Source organism: Phoxinus phoxinus, assembly GCF_949152265.1.
Source record: "Phoxinus phoxinus genome assembly, chromosome: 25".
Classification (NCBI taxonomy): Eukaryota; Metazoa; Chordata; class Actinopteri; order Cypriniformes; family Leuciscidae; genus Phoxinus; species Phoxinus phoxinus.
This window is the reverse complement of record NC_136900.1, coordinates 2,127,908-2,150,790: the sequence shown is the minus strand read 5'-3', so window position 1 is coordinate 2,150,790 and position 22,883 is coordinate 2,127,908. Positions and strand designations below refer to the sequence as shown.

Sequence of the window (22,883 nt, the reverse complement as noted above, 5' to 3'; positions counted from 1 at the left end):
GTGAACAAAAACAATTTCTAAAGCTAGGTCTTCTAAACATTAGATCGCTTACACCTAAGGCGGTTATTGTAAATGAAATGGTCACTGATAATAGCTTTGATGTACTCTGCCTTACTGAAACCTGGCTTAAACCAAATGATTATTTCGGTCTTAATGAGTCCACTCCACCAGGATACGGTTATAAGCATGAGCCCCGTCTGATTGGTCGTGGCGGCGGTGTTGCAACAATCTATAGAGATATTCTTAATGTTACTCAGAAAACAGGCCACAGGTTTAATTCGTTTGAAGTACTTGTGCTAAATGTTACGCTCCTAGATGTAAGAAAGAAATCCCTATTATCTCTAGCCTTGGCTACCGTATATAGACCTCCAGGGCCTTACGCTGATTTCCTAAAAGAGTTTGCAGATTTTCTCTCAGATCTATTGGTCAATGCCGATAAGGCAATAATTGTTGGAGATTTCAACATACACGTTGATAACACAAATGATGCGTTAGGAGCTGCGTTCACAGATCTACTAAACTCCTTTGGGGTCAAGCAAAACGTTAGTGGTCCCACTCATCGTCTTAATCATACACTCGATTTAATTATATCATATGGAACCGATCCAACCGATATAGATATTATACCGCAAAGTGATGATGTCACTGATCATTACATGGTAACTTGCATACTACGTACGGCTGAAATGTGTCATGTTGCGCCACGTTATCGACCAGGCAGAACAATCCTTCCAACCACTGTAGATAGATTCTTGAATAGCTTACCTGATCTATCTCCGCTCCTCAGTGAACCCAAACTAACAGATGAGCTAGAGGAAATGACTAGCAGTATGAGCACCATTTTCTCTAGTACATTAGAAATTGTTGCACCAATTAGATTAAAAAAGGTTAGAGAGAAAAGTAAAGCACCATGGTACAACAGTGCTACGCATGTTATCAAGAGAGAAACTCGTAACTTAGAGCGCAAATGGAAACAAACTAATTTAGAGGTCTTTAGAATCGCGTGGAAAGACAGTATGTCACGTTATAAAAAGGCTCTAAAAGCAGCCAGGGCTGAGCATCTCCGCAAACTAATAGAAAATAACCAAAACAATCCAAGGTTTTTATTTAACACCGTGGCTAGATTAACAAATAAACAGACATCACCTGAACAAAATATTCCGTTACATATTAGTAGTAATGATTTCATGAATTTCTTCACTGAGAAAATAGAAAGCATCAGAAACACAATTGTAAATGTACAATCTTTGACAGCGTCTTATGATTCAGCATCAATTATTGCCCCTCAAGAACAACTACAGCGCTTTACAACTATAGGACAGGAAGAGCTAAATAAACTTATCACTGCGTCTAAACCAACAACATGTTTATTAGATCCAATACCCACTAAACTACTGAAAGAAGTGTTACCTGTAGTGGAAGAGCCTCTTCTCAATATTATTAACTCGTCTCTATCTTTAGGACATGTTCCAAAAACATTCAAGCTGGCAGTTATAAAACCTCTTATTAAGAAACCACAATTAGATCCAAATAACCTAGCAAATTATAGACCCATTTCAAATCTTCCATTTATGTCTAAAATACTAGAAAAAGTTGTGTCCGCTCAATTGTGCTCTTTCTTGCAAGAAAACGATATCTATGAAAAGTTTCAGTCTGGATTCAGGCCACATCATAGCACAGAAACTGCGCTGGTTAAAATTACAAATGATTTACTTTTAGCTTCTGACCAAGGCTGTATCTCAATACTAGTTTTACTCGATCTTAGTGCTGCGTTTGACACTATAGATCATAAAATACTCTTAGATCGACTTCAAAATTACACTGGTGTTCAGGGACAGGCATTAAGCTGGTTTAGATCGTACCTATCAGACCGTTACCATTTTGTCCATTTAAATGGGGAAAAATCAAAGATAACGTCAGTAAATTATGGAGTGCCGCAGGGATCTGTATTAGGCCCCCTGCTATTCTCAATTTATATGCTGCCACTTGGTAATATTATAAGAAAACATGGAATAAGTTTCCACTGTTATGCTGATGACACTCAATTATATATTTCATCACGACCAGATGATAACACTAAATTATCTGAAATGACAGAGTGTGTTAAAGATATAAAATATTGGATGACGTGTAATTTTCTTCTATTAAATTCAGATAAAACGGAGGTATTACTGATTGGTCCAAAAAACTGCCCACAAAACCTCTTACAATACAACCTTAATCTAGATGGACGTCCTGTTACTTTATCCTCTACAGTAAAAGACCTGGGTGTTATACTAGACCGCAACTTGTCTTTTGAAAATCATATTTCAAATGTCACAAGAACAGCCTTTTTCCACCTTAGAAACATTGCTAAGCTACGTAATATGCTATCAGTTTCTGATGCAGAAAAGTTATTTCATGCATTCATGACCTCGAGACTAGATTACTGTAATGCTTTATTAGCTGGTTGTCCTGCATCCTCAATAAACAAGCTACAGTTAGTCCAAAATGCAGCCGCTAGAGTTCTTACTAGGTCAAGAAAATATGATCATATAACACCAATTTTATCATCTCTACACTGGTTACCTATTAAGTTCCGTATCAATTACAAAGTATTGTTACTGACCTATAAAGCCCTAAATGGTTTAGCTCCTGTGTATTTAAGAGATCTTCTATCGCCATATAATCCATCGCGCTCTTTAAGATCGCTAAATTCGAGGCTTCTGGTCGTACCTAGGATATCTAAGTCCACTAAAGGAGGGAGGGCGTTTTCACATCTAGCTCCTAAACTCTGGAATAGCCTTCCTGATACTGTCCGAGGCTCAGACTCGCTCTCCCAGTTTAAAACTAGATTAAAGACGCATCTCTTTAGCCAAGCATTCACATGATGCATCTCATACCTTTTATACTACAGTTAAATCAGATCAAATGCATTCATATTAAATACGCTACGCTAATTATTTCCCATCTGCCTTTTTTGTTGTTATCTCGGGACGCCTGTCCCTATAACTCAAATAGAGTTTGTCAGCTCCAGTTATGTATCCAGCCTCTCATGGAGACTTCAGATGCCCCAACGCCTGTGATGAGACGACTCGACGCCTGTGAAGAGACGACTCGACGCCTGTGAAGAGACGACCCAACGCCGGCGATATGTTATGCCCTAAATTTTATGATTAACTAACTGTATTTTTGTATGTATATTTTTGAAATGCATTTTCTGTAAAGCTGCTTTGAAACAATATGTATTGTGAAAAGCGCTATACAAATAAACTTGAATTGAATATATATATAAAGCACTCGCAGACCACAAACACGCCAACACAAATCACCATTCCCACTTGTTATTTTCAAGTTTAAACAGGACAAACTACAGCAGATACAAACCATCAGATCAATTTTATTAACAACAGTCCAATTGGACTTGTACAGAACAAAACATGAAGAATGGCGAAAGAAAAGCGCAGTTATTGTGTTATATCTGTATAGTACACGGCTTGATCAGATTCCAGGAGAAATACTTTCAGAATAAATTTGTGCACGGAAAGGAAATACAAAATCAGTCCGGCATTTATCATTGTTTGATCATGTCTGTCACACATCAGCTTGACGGACAGAACGCATTGGCTGTGAGTGATGGAGGAGAGCAGATCAAACTCTCGCACGGTGTCCAGTAATAACTCGTCCAACAATAATGTACAAAACACATCAAGAAAATAAACTTTACCCAGCGCCAGCAGCCATAACAGAAAACCAGCGTACGATTGATACAAACTACTTGCAGGTCACGTTCTCAAAGCAATATGAAACTGAGATTGGCTTGGTCAGACACTTTCATACATTTTTAAATCAAAATTAAGCAAATCTTTTTTTTTTTTTTTTGCATCTGATCAAGGCTAAATTCAAAATTAAGCTAAATTAGTATTACTATTATTGGTTAAATGCTCAAAAAATGGCCTCGTTTTTATGTATATTTTTATTTTAGGGTGAAATATGAACCAGACACGCATTTATAAATTAAATATAACCAAACGTAGCTGTTTATGTCTATTGTCGAGTTACATGAAATTCAATATGGTACTAATACACACGGCACATTCAAGTAATTTGTATCAATATAAACCAATTAAAAACAGCCTGTAGAAAGATGAAGACGGATGGAGGATCTTGTGTCCATGCTGCTAGTGGAGAACTCAACAACTGGACCAGTGATGGACAGAGAATGAGCGCGTAAAGATTGGGATGAAACCGGTTTCCTCCAGATCACAGTCATGAGGCGTTCACAAGCACGGGAATGAAGAGCACGGGAAGCGGAGAAGCCACGGGGCGCAACAGCTTTTGATTTAAACAACTTTGCCAATGCGGATACATTCAATGTATGGCCTAGAAATTATTATTTTAATTCATGCAGAAACATAATAAGCACAAGCGGTTTGATGCGGTCTGAATAAAAATGGCTATTTTTGTTAGGAAATAAGAATGTATCCTTTCCTGTCCTTGATTTTAGGAGCAACCCATGGCTGAGCAAGTCTTCTGCAAAGAAAAGAAGAAATGCCAAAGTTAAGGCAGAGTTCGTGAGACCCACAATCCTCTAGTAAAACCATAAAGCTATTTACAGTACAGCATTATGACAAACTCAGATTATGAAAGCACAGCTACACTATAACCAAAGTCACTTTAATGTCATTTTGTACAAAAGCATACAAATATAACAAGAATACAAAAGCCAAATTAAAAGGCGGAGACGCACAGGAACTGTCGGGTCATGGCTCGATCGCGGTTTCAATAGTGTGACGTCCCTCCAAAGAGTGACCTTTGCGGTCGATGGGGAATTAACAGATATGGGGGTTTATGCATTAAAGCCTTCAGTGATTCCCGGGAAAGAGTTTCGAAGCTACGAATCCAATCAAGCAGCAACTTAAGTGGACAATAACTGGCGTTTAGTTTCAGGACGTGAGAAACTCGGTTAATGCGTCACAGAAGACACAGAACCGACGGCTGCGGATGGAAACCGAACGATAACGCTGAACTGTGGCGATGGTGGACGGCACTGAGCTTTACATGTGTCCAAACCACAGAAGAGATGGACCGACTGTCGAGAAAAATACAGTGTTTAAAACCAACAATTCCCCAAAACCGGCCTAGACGTGTCGGGAAACCCAATGAGATCAGAGAATAATCCAAAGATGACATCTACAATGCGTCAAACCGTGACTGTGATTGGCTCTTGGTGTGGATGTGTGGCACAATGGGAACATGAATGGAGTGCCGTCATGACGTGACCATGTTCTGCATCTCGTGGCTCAGGTTACACCGCTTGACATGACAGAAACCCTCCCCTCATGAAATAAACCCAACACATGACAGAATATTTAAAGCCCCTGCTGCAAAAATAATGTTCTCAGCAACATGAAGAAATGAGAAGCCCATGATAAAACCAAAAAACATCAGTCCCTGTCACGCAACCCAGACGGGCTCTCTCTCTCTCTCTCTCGGACGGGCACAAGGCACAGACGCGCGTCGCTCGATCGCTCCGTCAATCTTCAGCATCTGGTGGAACCGCTCCGCGTCCCTGCGAACCGAAGGAAACCTCCTGCGCGTCCAAAACATCCACAATAAATAAAAATGTTCCTCTGGAGAGCGAGCGAGTCTCTGTGACATTAGCTGCAGAAGCGATGAGTCGGGACGTCCGGTGGAAGCAGGAGACGACGGGGACAAGCACAGTCGGGGGAAATAGAGTGTGTGTAGCAATTAAAACTGGGTCCCCGTGTGGCCGTAAATGCGCACACACACACACAGCACGAGTCTGCCCCCCCGTCACCCAGTGTCCTCCCCCGGCCCGGGACGGGGACCAGTGTGTGTGGGCCGTGGGCTGATCCCTCTACCTGTCCTTCAGCTCCTGCGTCACACGCTTGGTGATGCGGCCGCACAGCAGACCCATGAGGAACAGCAGCAGCACACACACCGCCAGCATGCTCAGGATGTAGCCCTTAGCCGGAGACGTGAACACCTGACCCGCCAGGTCGGAGAAGCCTTCTGCTGGAGCCACCTGTGGAGGAGCAGAGGAACAGTGTGTGTGTGTGTGTGAGGAACAACTGTGTGTGTGAGAGAGAGAGAGACACTCCCTGTGGAGGAGGAGAGGAACTGTGTGTGTGTGTGTGTGTGTGTGTGTGTGTGTGAGGAACAACAGTGTGTGTGTGTGTGTGTGAGAGAGAGACACTCCCTGTGGAAGAGGAACAGTGTGTGTGTGTGTGTGTGTGTGAGTGTGAGAGAAACAACAGTGTGTGTGTGTGTGTGTGTGTGTGTGAGAGAGAGACACTCCCTGTGGAAGAGGAACAGCAGTGTGTGTGTGTGTGTGTGTGTGTGAGAAACTCCCTGTGGAGGAGAAGAGGAACAGCAGTGTGTGTGTGTGTGTTCACCTTAGCAGCGTAGCTCCACATGTCAATGCGGTCCTGTAATCTCTTCTTGCACTCGGGCTGCAGTCTCACACGCTTGTCCTGGAGAGCCTCCATCAGACAGGACATCTCTGCACAGACACAGGTAGACACAGACACAGTCTTAATATCTACACGTGTCGGCGGCGGATAACCCCCCCACAGTGACTCACGTCGTCCTCTCCCCGGCGGGATCGCAGCGCAGTGGTGTTTGATGTCCAGCGCACAGGCTGTGTGAAGAACCGGATCCACGAAGATATCAGCCTTGCTCTCCTTCAGGATGTTGAGCACCTCCTACAGCGACACACACACACAGCAAGCAAACAACATCTCATTAGCTGCATAAACTCTAAAAATGTGCATGAGAAGTATGTGCTCAACTGAGGCGGATCTGATAAGATGACATACGCATAAACACAAATAATCCCCATGCTGTGCAAAAAACAACAAAAAACGTACTCGGTTACTAACGTAACCTCGGTTCTCTCTAGGAGAGGGAACGAGTACTGCGTCGAAGACGCTACGGGAAAGATATTTCTTTTTCGAGATTGAAGCCTAAAAATTAATCCTTAATTTTGTAAATATTGTAAAACGCTTTTCTGTAGCATACAACCTTAGGCGGAGCAATATCGCTCACCCATTGGCTGCTCCGCCAGAAAAGCACAGCCTATGCGAGGCCTAGCTTGGGTTTCCCCAGACTGCCTTTGCTCAGCGCGATTTTATTCTCGCTGAAAGGCAGTCTGGAAACCATGGACCTGATTTTCGCCTCGTTTAGGGAACCAATCACAGAACGGGGAGGGAGCAGCAAGACGATGACGACATCTTTGCGACACAACTAAGCAGTTTGTTTATATCTATGGAGTCAACATGGCAGCAGACGCGAAGCTACCTTTTGATGCAGCCTTAGATATTGTTCTAAGTAGTTTAGATCGCAATTTTATTTAGAAAAAAGAGCAGCGTTTGGCGTTAAACCATTTCTCTACATACGTCATCTGGTATAATGGAAACGATTGGCTATGCGCATTTGATAGACATTCTTAGCACCCAATAAACGGCGCCGGCGCATTCGTAAACCACGCCTCAAATACGAGAAAATGAACATGTGGTTCCCAGACCCAAGTCTCAACGAGAATTGGGTCTGGCGTTAGCCAGGCTATGCGAGGCCAGTGACGCTGTCCAATGAGGGCGCTTCGCGCCCTTCTGCGTCATCTCCCGCCGAAACAGGCGTGGCCTAGGCCTATAAATACGAGCATAGCTGTCCTCCACTCTGATTTTCGTCACAAAAGCGACGCAGCGTGGGTACGCACGGCCTGAGACGCAGTACTCGTTCCCTCTCCTAGAGAGAACCGAGGTTACATTAGTAACCAAGTACGTTCTCTTACGTAGAGTTCTCTCGTACTGCGTCGAAGACGCTACGGGAACCCCTGTAACTCGCCGTGCGTGCTCTTGGATCGACACAGACACCTGAGGGCGCGCGCGCCCTGGCATACAAGCGCCTACACCAAGAATGTATAGGGAGAGCGGCTAAAACTAGCATCATCCCTTTATAGTAGTGCCTCTAAGGGCATAATAACATGTATATGAAATATATATGTATATGAGGGGTAATAGCATGCTCATGGGACACATTGTCAGTGAATGATGCTTAAAACATTGAAGTGACCTGGGCCGCAGCGCGGGGCAGGAACACTAAACAGTCTTCTAGACCGAGAGCAGTTTAGCCTGCAACGCAGGAACCTCTAGGTTATAGAACCGTATAAATGTAGACGGGGAGGCCCAGCCTGCCGCCATACAGATATCTTGTAACGAGATTCCGCTATACCAGGCCCATGAAGAGGCCATGCCTCTCGTAGAATGTGCTCTGATGCCCAGGGGGCATTCCAAACCTCTAGATGCGTAGGCTAGCGCAATGGCATCCACTACCCATCGAGATAGACTCTGTTTCGTCGCAGCTCGCCCTTTAGAGCGCCCACTGAACGAAACAAAGAGCTGCTCCGACTGTCGAAAAACAGCGGAGCGGGACACAAGCTCTTAATGCCCTGACCGGGCAAAGGGAGCTATTTCCGTCCTCCGAGGCCGGCAGGGCCGACAGGGAGATGACCTGAGCCCTGAACGGTGTGTTGAGGGACTTAGGTACGTACCCATGCTTCGGTTTCAACACGACTATAGAGTCGTTGGGCCCGAACTCCATACAAGAGGCTCTAACTGAGAGCGCTTGCAAATCCCCCACACGCTTCACTGAAGCGAGAGCCAAAAGAAACACGGTCTTGAAAGACAGGTGTTTCATGTCAACTGAGTGAATAGGCTCGAAAGGGGCCCTTTCTTAGCGTTCAACACCGTAGAAAGGTCCCAAACGGGGACTGAAGGAGGCCTCGGAGGATTTATCCTCCTGGCTCCTCTAAGGAAACGGACCACCAGGTCGTTCCTGCCCAGTGAATGGCCAAGCGTTGGATTAACGAACGCTGAAATGGCAGCCACATAGACATTGAACGTGGATGGGGTTCTTCCCTTATCCAATAGTTCTTGCAGGAAAGAGAGAATCTCCGTTTCCCCGCACTGAAGTGGTGACAGACCTTGATCTGAACACCAACCAGAGAACACCGACCATTTGGAAGCGTAGAGCCGTCTAGTAGACGGGGCCCTAGCCTGTTCGATCGTGTCTAACACTCCCTTTGGGAGGTTAGCGGGTACCCGTTTATGGCCCACACATGTAGGGACCAGAGCTCCGGGCGAGGATGCAAAATCGAGCCCTTGGCCTGCGAGAGGAGGTCTCTCCTCACTGGAATCGGCCACGGGGCAGTACTCTTCAGTCGCATCAAAACTGGGAACCAGGGTTGATTCGTCCAGTATGGAGCGACAAGTAGCACTGAGCATCCGCTTTCCCTGATCCGCTCCAGCACTTGGGGTAGGAGTGAGACAGGAGGAAAAGCATAGAGCGGACGGCGGGGCCAGACACTGGCCAGCGCGTTCATGCTCTTCGAAAAGAATTCCGGGCAGTGAGCGTTTTCCTGGTTTGCAAACAGGTCTATTTCTGCTCTGCCGAACGTTTCCCACAGCAGACGCACTGTCTGTGTGTGTAGAGACCACTCTCCTGTCGGAACGTTGTTCCGTGAGAGTCTGTCTGGGCCTACGTTCAGATGACCAGGCACATGCATTGCTCTCAGCGAGCGCAGGTTGTGCTGGGCCCATACCAGTATGCGTTCCGCCAACCTGAATAGGTTCCGGGATCTCACGCCACCCTGCCGAACGGACCAGGACGTGGTGCCCTTTTATCCGAGGACAAAAACGCCTCAGCGCAAAGTCCACCGCCATCATTTCCAGGCAGTTTATGTGCGGTAGTTCAGCTCGTTCTGCCCACTGGCCAAAGAACGGTCTGCCGTCGAGCAGCGCTCCCCAGCCTGAGGTGGACGCATCCGTGGACACCACCTTCAGGCTCGAGGAAGTCCCCAGGCTTACACCTGACCGGTACCAGTCTGACGCTCTCCATGGTGTCAGGGCTGAAATGCATTCCTGATTGACCTTGAGGCGATAGCAACCGTGAAACCATGCTCGGCGCGGCACGCGCGCTTTCAGCCAGAACTGTAGTGGGCGCATGCGCAGCAGGCCCAACTGCAGTACTGTTGAGGCTGAGGCCATGAGGCCTAGCATTTTCTGAAATCTCTTTAGCGGCACTATATGGCCGCTGCGGAAGGATTTCGCCATTTGCAGGGTGTTTCGCCTGCGCCGTGATGACAGCCGTGCTGTCATAGACAGCGAGTTCAGATCCAGTCCTAAAAAGGAGATCCTTTGACTGGGAAACAGTGAACTTTTCTCCCAATTGACTCTCAGACCTAAGCACTCGAGGTGATCGAGTATTAGTGTCTTGTGGTGAGCGAGTTCTGAAGGCGATTGGGCCAGAATCAGCCAATCGTCCAAATAGTTCAGAATTCGAACGCCTTGGAGTCTCAGGGGTGCCAGCGCCGCGTCCATGCACACTGTAAATGTACAAGGTGCTAGAGACAGGCCGAATGGCAGGACTGTGTACTGATATGCCCGGCCCTCGAAGGCGAATCTCAAAAATCGCCTGTGACGTGACGCAATTTGTATGTGAAAATACGCGTCTTTCAGATCTATCGCCATAAACCAGTCTCCTCGGCGAATCTGCGCGAGGATTTTTCTGGTCGTGAGCATTCTGTACTTTCGCTTTGTTAGCGCTTTGTTCAGACGCCTTAGATCTAAAATGGGTCTGAGACCCCCGTCTTTCTTCGGTACCAGGAAATATCTGCTGTACAGACCCCCTTCGCTCTGAGCTTGAGATAAAGGCTCTATGGCCCCTTTGCTCAATAGCTTCGCTATTTCGGCTCGAAGTAGATGTGCTACTTCTGTTTTTACCGTGGTTTCGACTTTCTCCGTGAAACGGGGAGGGCGTCGATGAAATTGTAGCGAATCGCCTCTTTTTATAGTCTCTAGCACCCATTCTGAGACCCCGGGAAGTCTTTCCCATGCATCTGCACGTGTGACTAGGGGTTGAATGTAATCTGGGCCCTGGTCGCGAAATGGCGGCGACACGAGAGCAGCCATGTGCTGTAACATGGACGCCGTGGCGTGTGAGGCGGGGGGCATGTTTAACACAGTATGCATCCCGCGCGCGCTCGGCTCTCTGAGTTGAGAGAGAGCGCGCGGGGCGAGCCCCGTAGGGCTCGTTATGTTTGTGAATAAATATGGGCGCGTGGTGGCGGGCACATTTATAACACCGGGAATACTGTGTTTGTGAACTGACTGACCGTTCGTTGGTTTCGTTTTTACAGAAACCGCGGAACGTGCAGTGTGTAGTGGTTGTGGGCACTGGGCACGCTCACTACATGTAAAGCACAATCGACATGAGTCGATTTTATGTGTGCAAGCCCTATGTTGAACGGGGCTGTGCTTGTGTGAATGAATGGGCACTGGGTGGGCATTGCAGTTACACACATTACACCATCGGCCTTGGCCGGGACACCAGAAATTAAACTCTTTTTTAGATTTATCTGGGTCGCCGTGAAAACGCCGTTTGTGTGCAGGCAAACGGGCTTTACGGCCGGTTTGTTGGCTGCTAAATACACTGGTACAAACACGGAACTTAGGGCTGTACAAGCGGGAATCTTGGGTGGAAGTCCGGCCGCAGCGGGACCCGAACACCGTCTTTTTCCTAGCAGGGCTAGGATGGCGCCGAGGCCTCAGGCTTGAGAGTGATCTTGGGCCGAGGACCACGCGGTGGCGGGCGGCGTCCGGCGGAGCAAGACCGTGGTCTCTCTCGGGCCTTTTGCTGCTGGGCCGGTGCGGCGGGCGCGGGGCGCTGCTGAGTTCGGGCAGGCGGCTGTTTAGGGCGGCCTGTTGCGGAACTGGAGCGCTTTGGCAGGAAATGTCTCATGGCCTGCGAAGTCTTCTGTACCTCGGCGAATCGGTCCGCGAAGTCCTTCACGGAAGATCCGAAGAGGCCAGTCGGTGAAACGGGAGCGTTGAGGAACGCAGAGCGCTCCGACTCCGCCATTTCAGAGAGAGTCAGCCACAAATGTCTCTCGGAAACAGTAGCTGAGGCCATAATCCTGTCGATGGCGTGTGCGGCGGACTTTGTAGCACGAAGAGCTAGGTCTGTGGCGCTACGCAAGTCCGGAACACTGATCGCGCCCGGGCCTTCCTCGTCTAGCTTGCGGAGGAGGTTGGCCTGGTGGATTTGAAGCACCGCCATGGTGTGCAGCGCCGATGCAGCTTGTCCGGCGGCGGAGTACACGTGGCCGTTCAAAGCTGATGACGTGCGGCAAGCTTTGGATGGTAGGACTCCCTTAGCCCGCCGTCCAGCAGAGGGTGGGCAAAGGTGAGTCGCTACAGCCTCCTCGACCGGAGGAAGAGCATGGTAGCCTCTGTCTCGAGCACCGTCCACTACGGAGAATGCTGGCGAGGCAGAGGTACGCAGTCTGGCTGAAAATGGCGCCTTCCACGATTTCGCTACCTCTTCATGAAGCTCAGGAAGAAACGGGGCGTGTCTGGAGGGTGGCGCAGCGCGTCTCCAGAGAGGAAGCAGCCATCCAGCCGGTTGAAAGCAGGCTGTTCGGGCGTCGACCAATCGAGGCCGAGGCTCGACACGGCCTGTGTGAGCAGACGCATCAGTTCTGCCTCGATGCTGATCTTCCCCCCTCGGCGTTCCGGAACAGCGGGGGAGGGGAGGTCCACGGAGCTCGCCCATCCCTCGCTCCCTGAAGCGAGAAGCGAACAGCAGTCGTCATCCCCCTCAGATACGGCTTGCTGGTCGTCCTCCATGACGGACAAGGCGGCGGGCTGCGGCTGTTGTCCGTCGGTGAGCGACTCAAACGAAGTGTTGAGAGGAGCTAGCGGCGGTGGCGGCGGCGAGCTCCTCGTGGAGGGAGGTTCCGGGACCCGCTGAGCGCGGCGCTTTTTACGGCGCGGCGCTACAGGGGGTGGGTGAGCAGCTTCAGCGAATGATGCAAGGCGAGTCCGCAGAGTCGCGATGGGCATCATGTCGCAGTGATGGCAGCCGCCATCACCGAGAGCGATAGCTGCATGTTCCTCGCCCAAGCAGGAAACACACAACTCGTGGTGGTCCCAGTTGATGAGCGCGGCGCGGCAGGAGCCGCAGGAAACACGAGACATCTTTAAAAAGACACTCGTTGCTCTTCTCTGTGAGAAAAAATGTGTGACGCGGTAGGCGAACACACACACAAAACACACACAAGATGAAAAGATATTCCACGCCGGAGAAGCGTAGCAGGGAACAGCGGCTGAAGGCGGCGGCTTCAGAGAAAAGGCTCGTCCTGCTGAAGTGCTTGTTCCAAACGGCTGTGGCGGCTCGAATCCAGTCCAACGATGCGTGCAGCTTCGTGAATTTTAGAAAATCAGAGTGGAGGACAGCTATGCTCGTATTTATAGGCCTAGGCCACGCCTGTTTCGGCGGGAGATGACGCAGAAGGGCGCGAAGCGTCCTCATTGGTCGGCGTCACTGGCCTCGCATAGGCTGTGCTTTTCTGGCGGAGCAGCCAATGGGTGAGCGATATTGCTCCGCCTAAGGTTGTATGCTACAGAAAAGCGTTTTACAATATTTACAAAATTAAGGATTAATTTTTAGGCTTCAATCTCGAAAAAGAAATATCTTTCCCGTAGCGTCTTCGACGCAGTACGAGAGAACTCTACGTAAGAGAACATGACTTTTCCTGAGCGTCAGCTGTGATTGGACAACTGGAGTAACCAGCGGACCAATGGCATCGCAGCATCTCAAGCCTTGTTTATACTCGACGCGTCCGCAAGAGTGCGAAGTGCGCACGGCAAAAATGACGTCATTGCGGTGTGGGCGGTCGCGCGCGTTGGGTGCGCAAGGGCCCATTTCGCCTGGCGGTGTGCACGGCAGATTTTGTAACAGCGCATCCGAAGATGAACGACTTTGAGCCGAATCTGGCCGAGCACGACCTTCTCATCACACCAGCACCCCTAAATTAGTTGCTTACATTAAAAAAATGAGCATACAATAGCATACAAAGCCTTTTTAATGAACAAAGGTCCATGGTTAATAAAAATGTACACGAAAGTTAAATGTTTAGTGAAATTAAAAAATATTTAAGAGATTGTTAATTTATTGTATACTAGGGCTGTCAAACGATTAAAATATTTAATCGCGATTAATCGCATGAATGTCATAGTTAACTCGCAATTAATCGCACATTTTTATCTATTCTAAATGTCTCTTGATTTCTTTTTGTCCCATTATTTTTTCTCATTTTAATGCTCTTATCAACATGGAAAAGTGGATCGGTTGCTTTGTGCAAATGTTTTTTATTGAAAACAACATTATATACTGTGTTCAATTTCACACTAACATTCAGAGCAAATAATCTCTCACACGATCTAACATTCAGAGCAAATAATCTCTCACACGATCTAACACTGTCCATCAATAAAAGGGTGAAAGAAATACTGACGAGGTGACGTTACTGATGTTGACGAGTGGGCGTAGAAACGCATCAGCGGTGTGTGTGTGTGTGTGTGCTTGAACATCAAGTGATTTTTCAGACTGGACGTGCTGCGATGATAGCTCAGGTTACAATGACAAAACACACAGATCACTTTGCTCTTGTCAATTGAACCATTTCGCAACTTTTTAAAAGTAAACTTTCCATTCAGGATCTTATTGGCCTCCATTTCGGCGTCTCGCGCTTATTCATCCTCTCAAAATGTAACGTTAAAGCGGGTCGCACACCGGACGAGAAGCGCAGCGCCTCGTATTTAAAATGCTAACACATTCTCTGAGTGTACACACACCGGCGGCGCCATTCTGCGTTTTTATTGCTGGCCATAAACTGAGAAAGTGCGCGTCCGATGTGCGATACGAGTTGTCCTAGACGCGGCTCGGCGCTGCGGTTCTCATCCACTCTTTGGCCGGTTCGCATCGCAAGCCCAGACAAGTTTGTGCGGCGCGCTGTTGTTTTGTTTCTGGTCTAGCTAGATCCGGTGTGGTGTTGTAGTTTTAATAACGTTACTAGTTGTGCAAAAGCATGTGAAAAAAAATACAAAGTTTGCTAGGCGTTAATCTCGCGATAAAAAAATTGACGCCGTTAAAATGGGTTTGCGTTAACGCTGTTAATAACGCGTTTAACGGACAGCCCTATTGTATACGTAGGCTATATGTATTCCCATATAGGCTAGCCTACATATATTTTGTTCTAATGTCACAAGTAAAAATCTCAGGGTTTACACGATTATTTTTGTATTGGTGGTGGTAACTAAAATAAACATTGTCACGTGCTTATCTTTCTTCTTCTCACCGATTCCTGATGGTTTAGAGAGAACAATTACTCGAGTCGCCCCCTGTAGTTTCACAGAATAGTACAACGGCGAGCGAGTCAAGTATAAACCCCTCGGCCATTTGGAGAGGTGCGCGCGCAGTCAGCGGAGACTCGCGCTCGTGCGGACGCGTCGAGTATAAACGCCTCAGCCGTTTGGAGAGGTGCGCGCGCAGTCAGCGGAGACTCGCGCTCGTGCGGACGCGTCGAGTATAAACGCCTCAGCCGTTTGGAGAGGTGCGCGCGCAGTCAGCGGAGACTCGCGCTCGTGCGGACGCGTCGAGTATAAACGCCTCAGCCGTTTGGAGAGGTGCGCGCGCAGTCAGCGGAGACTCGCGCTCGTGCGGACGCAACGAGTATAAACAAGGCTTCAGATGTTGGTTTGGTGTTTGACGTGGTTTGATTCGAACACCAGCACCCGAGCGCTAGAGAACATGACAGTGTTTTGTCTGGGGCTCTGACACACACTCGTGTATGATGAGGGAATTGTTTGCGATACACAACCTCACCACCAGATGCTGCTAAAATGTACACACTGCACCTTTAAATCACATGTTTGGATGGAAACATGAGTGAAGATTCGAAGTCGAAGCGCTCTCACCTTTTTACAGCCCTCATGGTTGATCTTCAGCAGGTTGTATTTTAAACACTCCTCCACCTGACCCGTCTGCTCCTGCGCCGCCACCTCCTCCGCACAGAGCCGCTGGATCTGCACACACACACCCATGAGTGAGTGATCCAGGAGCAGAACACGTGTGTGTAGGTCAGAAGAAGGTGTGTGTTCACCTCCTCACTGCACTTGAGCTGCAGCTGTGTGTGTCAGGTGTGTGTGTGTGTGTGTGTAAGGTGTGTGTTCACCTCCTCACTGCACTGGAGTTGCAGCTGTGTGTGTCAGGTGTGTGTGTGTGTGTGTGTGTGTAAGGTGTGTGTTCACCTCCTCACTGCACTGGAGCTGCAGCTGTGTGTCAGGTGTGTGTGTGTGTGTGTGTAAGGTGTGTGTTCACCTCCTCACTGCACTGGAGCTGCAGCTGTGTGTGTGTGTGTAAGGTGTGTGTGTGTAAGGTGTTTGTTCACCTCACTGCACTTGAGCTGCAGCTGTGTGTGTCAGGTGTGTGTGTGTGTGTAAGGTGTGTGTTCACCTCCTCACTGCACTGGAGGTGCAGCTGTGTGTGTGTGTAAGGTGTGTGTGTGTAAGGTGTTTGTTCACCTCACTGCACTGGAGCTGCAGCTGTGTGTGTGTGTGTGTGTGTGTGTGTGTGTGTGTGTGTGTGTGTGTGTACCTCCTCACTGCACTGGAGCTGCAGCTGTGTGTGTCAGGTGTGTGTGTGTGTAAGGTGTGTAAGGTGTGTGTTCACCTCTTCACTGCACTGGAGCTGCAGCTGTGTGTGTCAGGTGTGTGTGTGTGTGTAAGGTGTGTGTTCACCTCTTCACTGCACTGGAGCTGCAGCTGTGGGTCGAGCCTGTAGTCCAGCGCTGACTCCTGCAGAATCACACTGATCTGACCCTCACAGTCCGGAGAGAGACGCTGCACACACACACACACACTCTTACAGTGAGTCCTGCTCAGTGTTGGGCAAGTTACTCTAAAAAAGTCATTCATTACTAATTACCTTGTGCTAATTACTCTCTCGAAAAAGTATTTAATTACTTACTACCAATTACTTTCTAAACCCGAGATCAGCCTCAGCCTCAGCCAGCTGAACACTCCAGCGACAGACATGACATGGATTACGCCTAAACTGACCAAACTATTTAAAGGAGGTTACATAATAAACACCGTTTAACACCAGACACACATGCTGATGTTAAACCCACTATTGTCTTATACAGAAGTGTTGTGGTTTATACGGCCCGATCTCATACGCATTCCACAAGATGGCCAATCCGCACGCATGTGAGAGGTCGTATTGGTCTAGACACCGTATTCAGCTCAATTACATCAGAAGAAATTAGTTCGACCCAGCCGTCACACACACACACACACACACCTGGTCTGCGTATTTGAGCTTGAGGCAGGAGATGACCTGGCCCTCCAGCTCGTTGTCGTCCTTGGCTTTGTTGAGGATGTTCTGGCAGAACTTGGGGATGTCGGCTTTACAGGCCTTCCTCAGCACAGGGTTCAGGCGGTAGTCTGCGGCACACGAGATCAGTTACTGACGAGAACACGGCTCCGCACTCGCCGGCCTCTACTGTGTGAAATCATCATTTAGGCAAAATCTACAATCCTGTTATTAACACTCTGTTATCCAGTTTGGTTTATTATTCAATTTAGATTAAATGGTTAGTAGAACACAGAATAAAAGTGTAGCTAGAAAAGGTGCAACTAGATTCTGAAACGGTTTCAAGGCATCTCACAAACTCTTTTATAACAGGGTTGAACAACATCAATTCATTACAAACCAGCATCTAGTCCCAAACCCAGGCTAGAGTTAACCTGCAGTTTAGGCCAAACCTGCAGCACTGTTAACCATTTCAGCTGAATGTCTTATTTCATTGAGATTCATTCAATGGTTATTGTAAAATAGAAGAAAACTGTTACCAGAGAATATGTATTGCTAGGTTCAGAAATTATTTTAAGATATCTCCCATTTTTTTGTAGAAAGGTTGAATTTAAAAATAATAAATCATCTGCTCAGAGTAGCCAGCCCTTCAGAGTAAACCCCGATACAGGCACATCTACAGCCGTTACTCGCAGCGCTGTTATCCACTTCACATTTAAAATGATTTCCATTAAAAATCTTTGATGGTTGTTAGTAGAAAAATAAAAAACGGTAACACTATATATAATGAAGACGTAACATTATTTGGTAGTACGTACCGAATGAACCGTCATGTTTGTGAGCGTCACACCGTGTCCTAACTACACACGATAAAACGCCTCTTTTCCATGTTAATCAGAGTTGTTGTGCTAACCAGCCGCGAACGCGACGACTCTATTTTAGAAACGGTTTCTATTTTTCTGTGACGTCGCACTGGAACAACACACACACAGTGTGGCAATGATGATCTCAGGCGCTGTTTATGTGCTTTATTTAATGTTAAAAGCGTGTCATGTGACTGTGAATATCATTTAGTGCTCCAGCTTTGAGCTGTAAAAGCAACAATGGAGAATTCTCCTCAGATCTTGAGATTAAACATGGAAACAAGACCGTTCGTTCAAACTGTGAACTAACAAGTGTATTCTTTGACAGATTGTTTTAGTAACTCAGTAACTAGTAACTTAAAAACTAAATTAATTTTTAATATTTAAATAGTGTAATATTTGTGATGTAGCTACTTATCCATTTTCTTGCGATTGCCATCAAGATTATTTTCTGGTGCTGTGCACTCGCACAGACGCTGTTCTGATTGGCTGTGGGCTTTGATTGATTTTGACGCATCTCACAACTTGCGTCTAGTGTGGACAGACAAATTATTTGTCGCTGGAATATTATCGCTTACACCCCTACACACACCCTAACCCTATGGTAAATAATGGCGCAGACGTCCCTCCGGCACAGCAGGGGGCAGCACCGCTCCTGACCCCGCAACAGCTCTCCACTGTGCGAGTCCTCTAGACGGGTGGGGAGTGCAGCTCAACAGTAGGTTGTTGTTTGCGTATAGTTATGGTTGCAAACTCTGTCTCCATCTCCTTACACTGAGTGCTCAACATCTCTATTGATATCACAGATTATCTTGGCCATGATAATAGAGTGAAAATCTGCTATCTACATTAATGTGAGTGTGTGTGTGTGTGTGTGTGTGTGTACCTGTGTTCTGGGTGATCTGTCTCTTCGTGATCATCTGTTTGCATTTAGGGTCCATGGTCTCGCTGTTCTTGTTCTGCTTCAGACACTGTAACATGTTCTTGGCATCGGTCTCGCTGCAGAAACGCTGAAGGACACGACAGAACAAAGTTACAATATTCCAACAATTTTAAGCCATCATTCAGTTTTAAGGTCTTATAACAGGGTTTCTGCAGCGTTACTAAAATAAAATTTAAGACCTGCACAAATAAAATCAGTGCTTTATGAGTAGAGCAAGATCTATAGGAACATTTAAACCATATAATGACTGTAAATAACACAAATGTGTAGTTTTCAGCGGCATCTAGCTGTGATGTTTCAGATCGCAACCAATACGTTTACAAGCGAGTGCTCGTGCTTTCTTTTGTTTTTTATTATTATGTGGAGTTTGTGTTGGAGTCTGTGTTGTGCTGGTCGTTTCCTAGTATTAGCAGACTCCAGTCATAAAGTCACAGTGTCGTCGCTGTTGAGTGCAGTCAGTAGACGAGGCGAGACGCTCGCGAGCGCATGCAGGTCTCAGTCACGGCACTGGATTTTGCGGCAAATCCGACCCGGAGCTTCACATAGGAATACTTGCTTTCAGAGGCAATAGCAAAACCCGCCAAGTGGATCATTTTATTGTGAGATTACAACCCCTTCACACACAGGTAATAAAACATGGATTCATTTCAGTAGAAAAACTCCATACAGCACCTTTAAGTAAAAACAATATTGAAATGACACCTAACATTTCAGCCATTTAAAATTAAGTGACTATAGTTATATTAATAAAAAAAAAGATATATGCCCTATCCTAAATGTTTAGATTGTTTGAATGCGTATCTGATCACATATCTGATTTATTTCCATATATGAACGAGGCCTGAAACCGATCTCGAAATATCCGAATGCATGCGTTTTTTTCCTGTTTACACGATCATAGAATAGGCTCATCCGATCGGTGTCACATGAGCAAAAGAATCAGCATTGGGTCATTTCACTGACAGTGTAAACGAGGCCTAAGACTTTATTTATTCTATATTTTCCTGGCCTTAAGTGTGTTGAAACTGGCTCTGAGATGTGTGTGTGTGTGTGTGTGAGGATGAGGAACTGGCTCTGAGATGTGTGTGTGTGTGTGAGGATGAGGAACTGGCTCTGAGATGTGTGTGTGTGTGTGTGTGTGTGAGAGGTTGGTCACCCGGATCATCTGCTTGCAGACCCTCATGAGCTGGAAGTCGAGCTCGGGGTCCATCATCTCCGTCTCCTGCAGTCTGAACACCTTCTGATGGCACTGCTGGGTCAGGTGCTTCTTGTTCTCCTTCAGACACTCGATCACCTGCGCACACACACACACACACACACACACACACACACACACACACACACACAGATGAGCATGCGGCAGCAGGTAAAGTGATGATGATGATGATGATGATGAAGGTTTACCTGAGCGTTCCCGAACACCACGTTCTGGCAGTACTGCTTGATGTCCTGACGACAGCTCTCGTACAGCTCCGGCTCCAGACGAATGTCCTCCGACTGACACACACACACACACACACACACACACGAAGCTATAACCGCACACTTAAGACCTACACCATTATATCTGTTCAAATGCATTTCATTTTTCACAAATTCTGTTTTTTTTTTGGACTCATTTTAAATTGTAGTAATCAAAAAGCATATCTAATTAAATGAATTCATGAAACTTATACAATTTACCAACAATTTATTAAAAGTTTAACAAATTAAGTTTAGGTCTCTCTGAAATTAATTATCTTTTTAACACAAATTCCAGTTTAAGTTTTTCCCAAATTATATGTTTTCTGTTTAAAGTTTAAAGTCCTTTTCATTTCTATGAAATGTTTTTTTTTCCTGTGTTGTGCATTTAATTTTTTCTGGCAATCAAATGAAGGCATAAAACATTTATTTAATTTATCTTTTAATCATGAAATTAAACTTTTTTTTGTCAAAGTTTTGCACAACAGAGCTTTACTGTTAAAATTAAAACATGAGAAATTGTGATTATTCCTTAAAAAAATTGTTTTAATAATATTATTAATACTTTGAGACGCAGCTCAATTCTACTGTACAACAGTAATATAATTATGTCGTAATTTTGTCAATTTAAACCGAACTTTTATTTTGACAGGTTGCCGTGAAGAGCTGTGAGTTTGTGTTTATGATGTATGGCGAGAGTTTCTCAAATGAAGCAGTAAAATGCTGAATTCTGTGAATTTCCACGTTACAGTAAATTCAGTGTTATGACGGTATTATGACAGTGTTATGACGGTATTCCTGGAATCGTGCGGCTCCAGTGTGAGGAGTGTGTCGCTGCACTGACCATCTCCAGCTCCTCCACGCGCAGCTGCTTCCGGCACTTCATGGAGACGCGCTGCTCTTTGACCTCCTGCAGCGTGTCGTTCCTCACTGTGGTACTCAGACAGATCACCACATCCACCCTGAGGACACACACACACCATCAGCACCTTCCCATCATGCTCCAGTGGACACATTCACCTCTACAAGAGCCTGTGTAGCTCTTTCCCACGGTCACGTGACCAATATGACCACAGCAGGCGTGCGGCGCGCTCACTTCTTCTTGATGTTGGGACACAGTTTGAGCACGTCCTCCTTGCAGGCCATCTTGAACTTGTAGGAGAAGCGGAAGTCCTTCATCTGGATCTGAGGAGGAGGAGGAGAAACGGACGGTTGACAGAACTGTGGTCACAGAGAGAAGAAGAGCGAGTGTGTGATCGGCAGACGCACCAGCTGGAAGTGTGTGACTCCCACGGCACACTTCTCATTCATTTCCTTCTGGTGTTTATTGGCAACGAGGCACTCCATCAGGTCCCCGGTGTCGATCTGGTTATCAGCCACGTCCTGCGGGACACAGAAGAAGAAGATGAAGAAGAAGCAGATGATGCATGGAGGAGATCCAGTCAGAGGATTAAGTCAATTTTTTTTTCCTCAACAGCAGACGATAAAATAATAAATGAAGCGTAAAATTAATTATCAGGATTATTAGTTTAAGGCGAGACACGGCAGGCAAAAACATCGTTTTTTTTCACTGGTCAATTTTGAGCTTTTGGGCTATTTGTCTTCAATAACATCTTTCAGACTTGTGGTGAAAAAAAGTCCAAAATACACATTAGGTCTTTATTTTACTGCACTGTGTCTATTTGCGTCTGTAGATTTCTCTGAAATTCAACAAAAGTTGGCGTTCTAAATCATCCGCTGCTCCGCGATCTCTCTCTGCTCCCTTTAATCACACACACGTCTGTGAAGCCCTCTCTTTTCTGTACAATGCTGTCGGATCCAAATATGGTCATTTCCTTTTAATCAGCAACCAATCGTGAAAGTATAATGGGCATTTAACCCTAAAAGCGAAATCTCATTGGCTGATGTCAATGTCTGACAGCGTGATTGGTTCAGATGCATCACGTGACGCGCTCTGACATCAGATGTGTGTTTTTGACGGTTTTTCTGCTCAGATGAAGGCCATAAATGCTGTGTTTATAAGTTTTGATGTGATTTAGGTGCTTTGTATTGTTGTTGCTAATGATTTGATGAGATATTGTCAGTAAATAGTTGTTTCCACTAAAAAAATTATGATTTTTTACATTAAAAATCTTTAAATGCCTTTTTCTCAAAATGAGTTTTTTTTTGTCATTCTCCAGTGACACATCTCAGCCGATGTACACCAAACTCTCCAGTTACACACTTAGCAGTATTCTCAAGATATGTTCAGAGGGATTTGTTAATAAATCATTCCTGGCCTGATTTATGTGACATTTTAATAAAAAAAATGTGGCGAAAATCGATTTTTTAAGGCTATGGACAGTATATTTAGATTTCCTAGGTCATGAAAGCATATCTCCTGAAATCCCTCTGAA

At 46.2% G+C, this 22,883-nt stretch overlaps 1 protein-coding gene across 3 annotated transcripts in view; it reads right to left on the bottom strand.

Moving 5' to 3' along the window:
- Positions 1 to 3,359: 3,359 nt before the first annotated feature.
- Positions 3,360 to 22,883, bottom strand: part of glg1a (golgi glycoprotein 1a) — a 45,651-nt gene continuing 26,127 nt past the window's right edge. For 2 of the 3 annotated variants that reach the window (XM_079603142.1, XM_079603143.1), the window contains 13 exons: positions 21,757 to 21,870; positions 21,584 to 21,672; positions 21,332 to 21,449; positions 20,431 to 20,523; positions 20,183 to 20,320; positions 18,970 to 19,093; positions 17,209 to 17,351; positions 16,644 to 16,745; positions 15,822 to 15,929; positions 6,587 to 6,707; positions 6,399 to 6,505; positions 5,865 to 6,028; positions 3,360 to 4,512 (listed from right to left, as the gene is read on the bottom strand). In XM_079603142.1, the coding sequence (XP_079459268.1) occupies positions 4,446 to 4,512; positions 5,865 to 6,028; positions 6,399 to 6,505; positions 6,587 to 6,707; positions 15,822 to 15,929; positions 16,644 to 16,745; positions 17,209 to 17,351; positions 18,970 to 19,093; positions 20,183 to 20,320; positions 20,431 to 20,523; positions 21,332 to 21,449; positions 21,584 to 21,672; positions 21,757 to 21,870 (1,488 nt within the window). In that variant the 3' untranslated portion in view covers positions 3,360 to 4,445. Of the gene's footprint in view, positions 4,513 to 4,636; positions 6,029 to 6,398; positions 6,506 to 6,586; positions 6,708 to 15,821; positions 15,930 to 16,643; positions 16,746 to 17,208; positions 17,352 to 18,969; positions 19,094 to 20,182; positions 20,321 to 20,430; positions 20,524 to 21,331; positions 21,450 to 21,583; positions 21,673 to 21,756; positions 21,871 to 22,883 lie in introns of those variants that run through there. The other variant, XM_079603144.1, reaches the window with a different exon arrangement.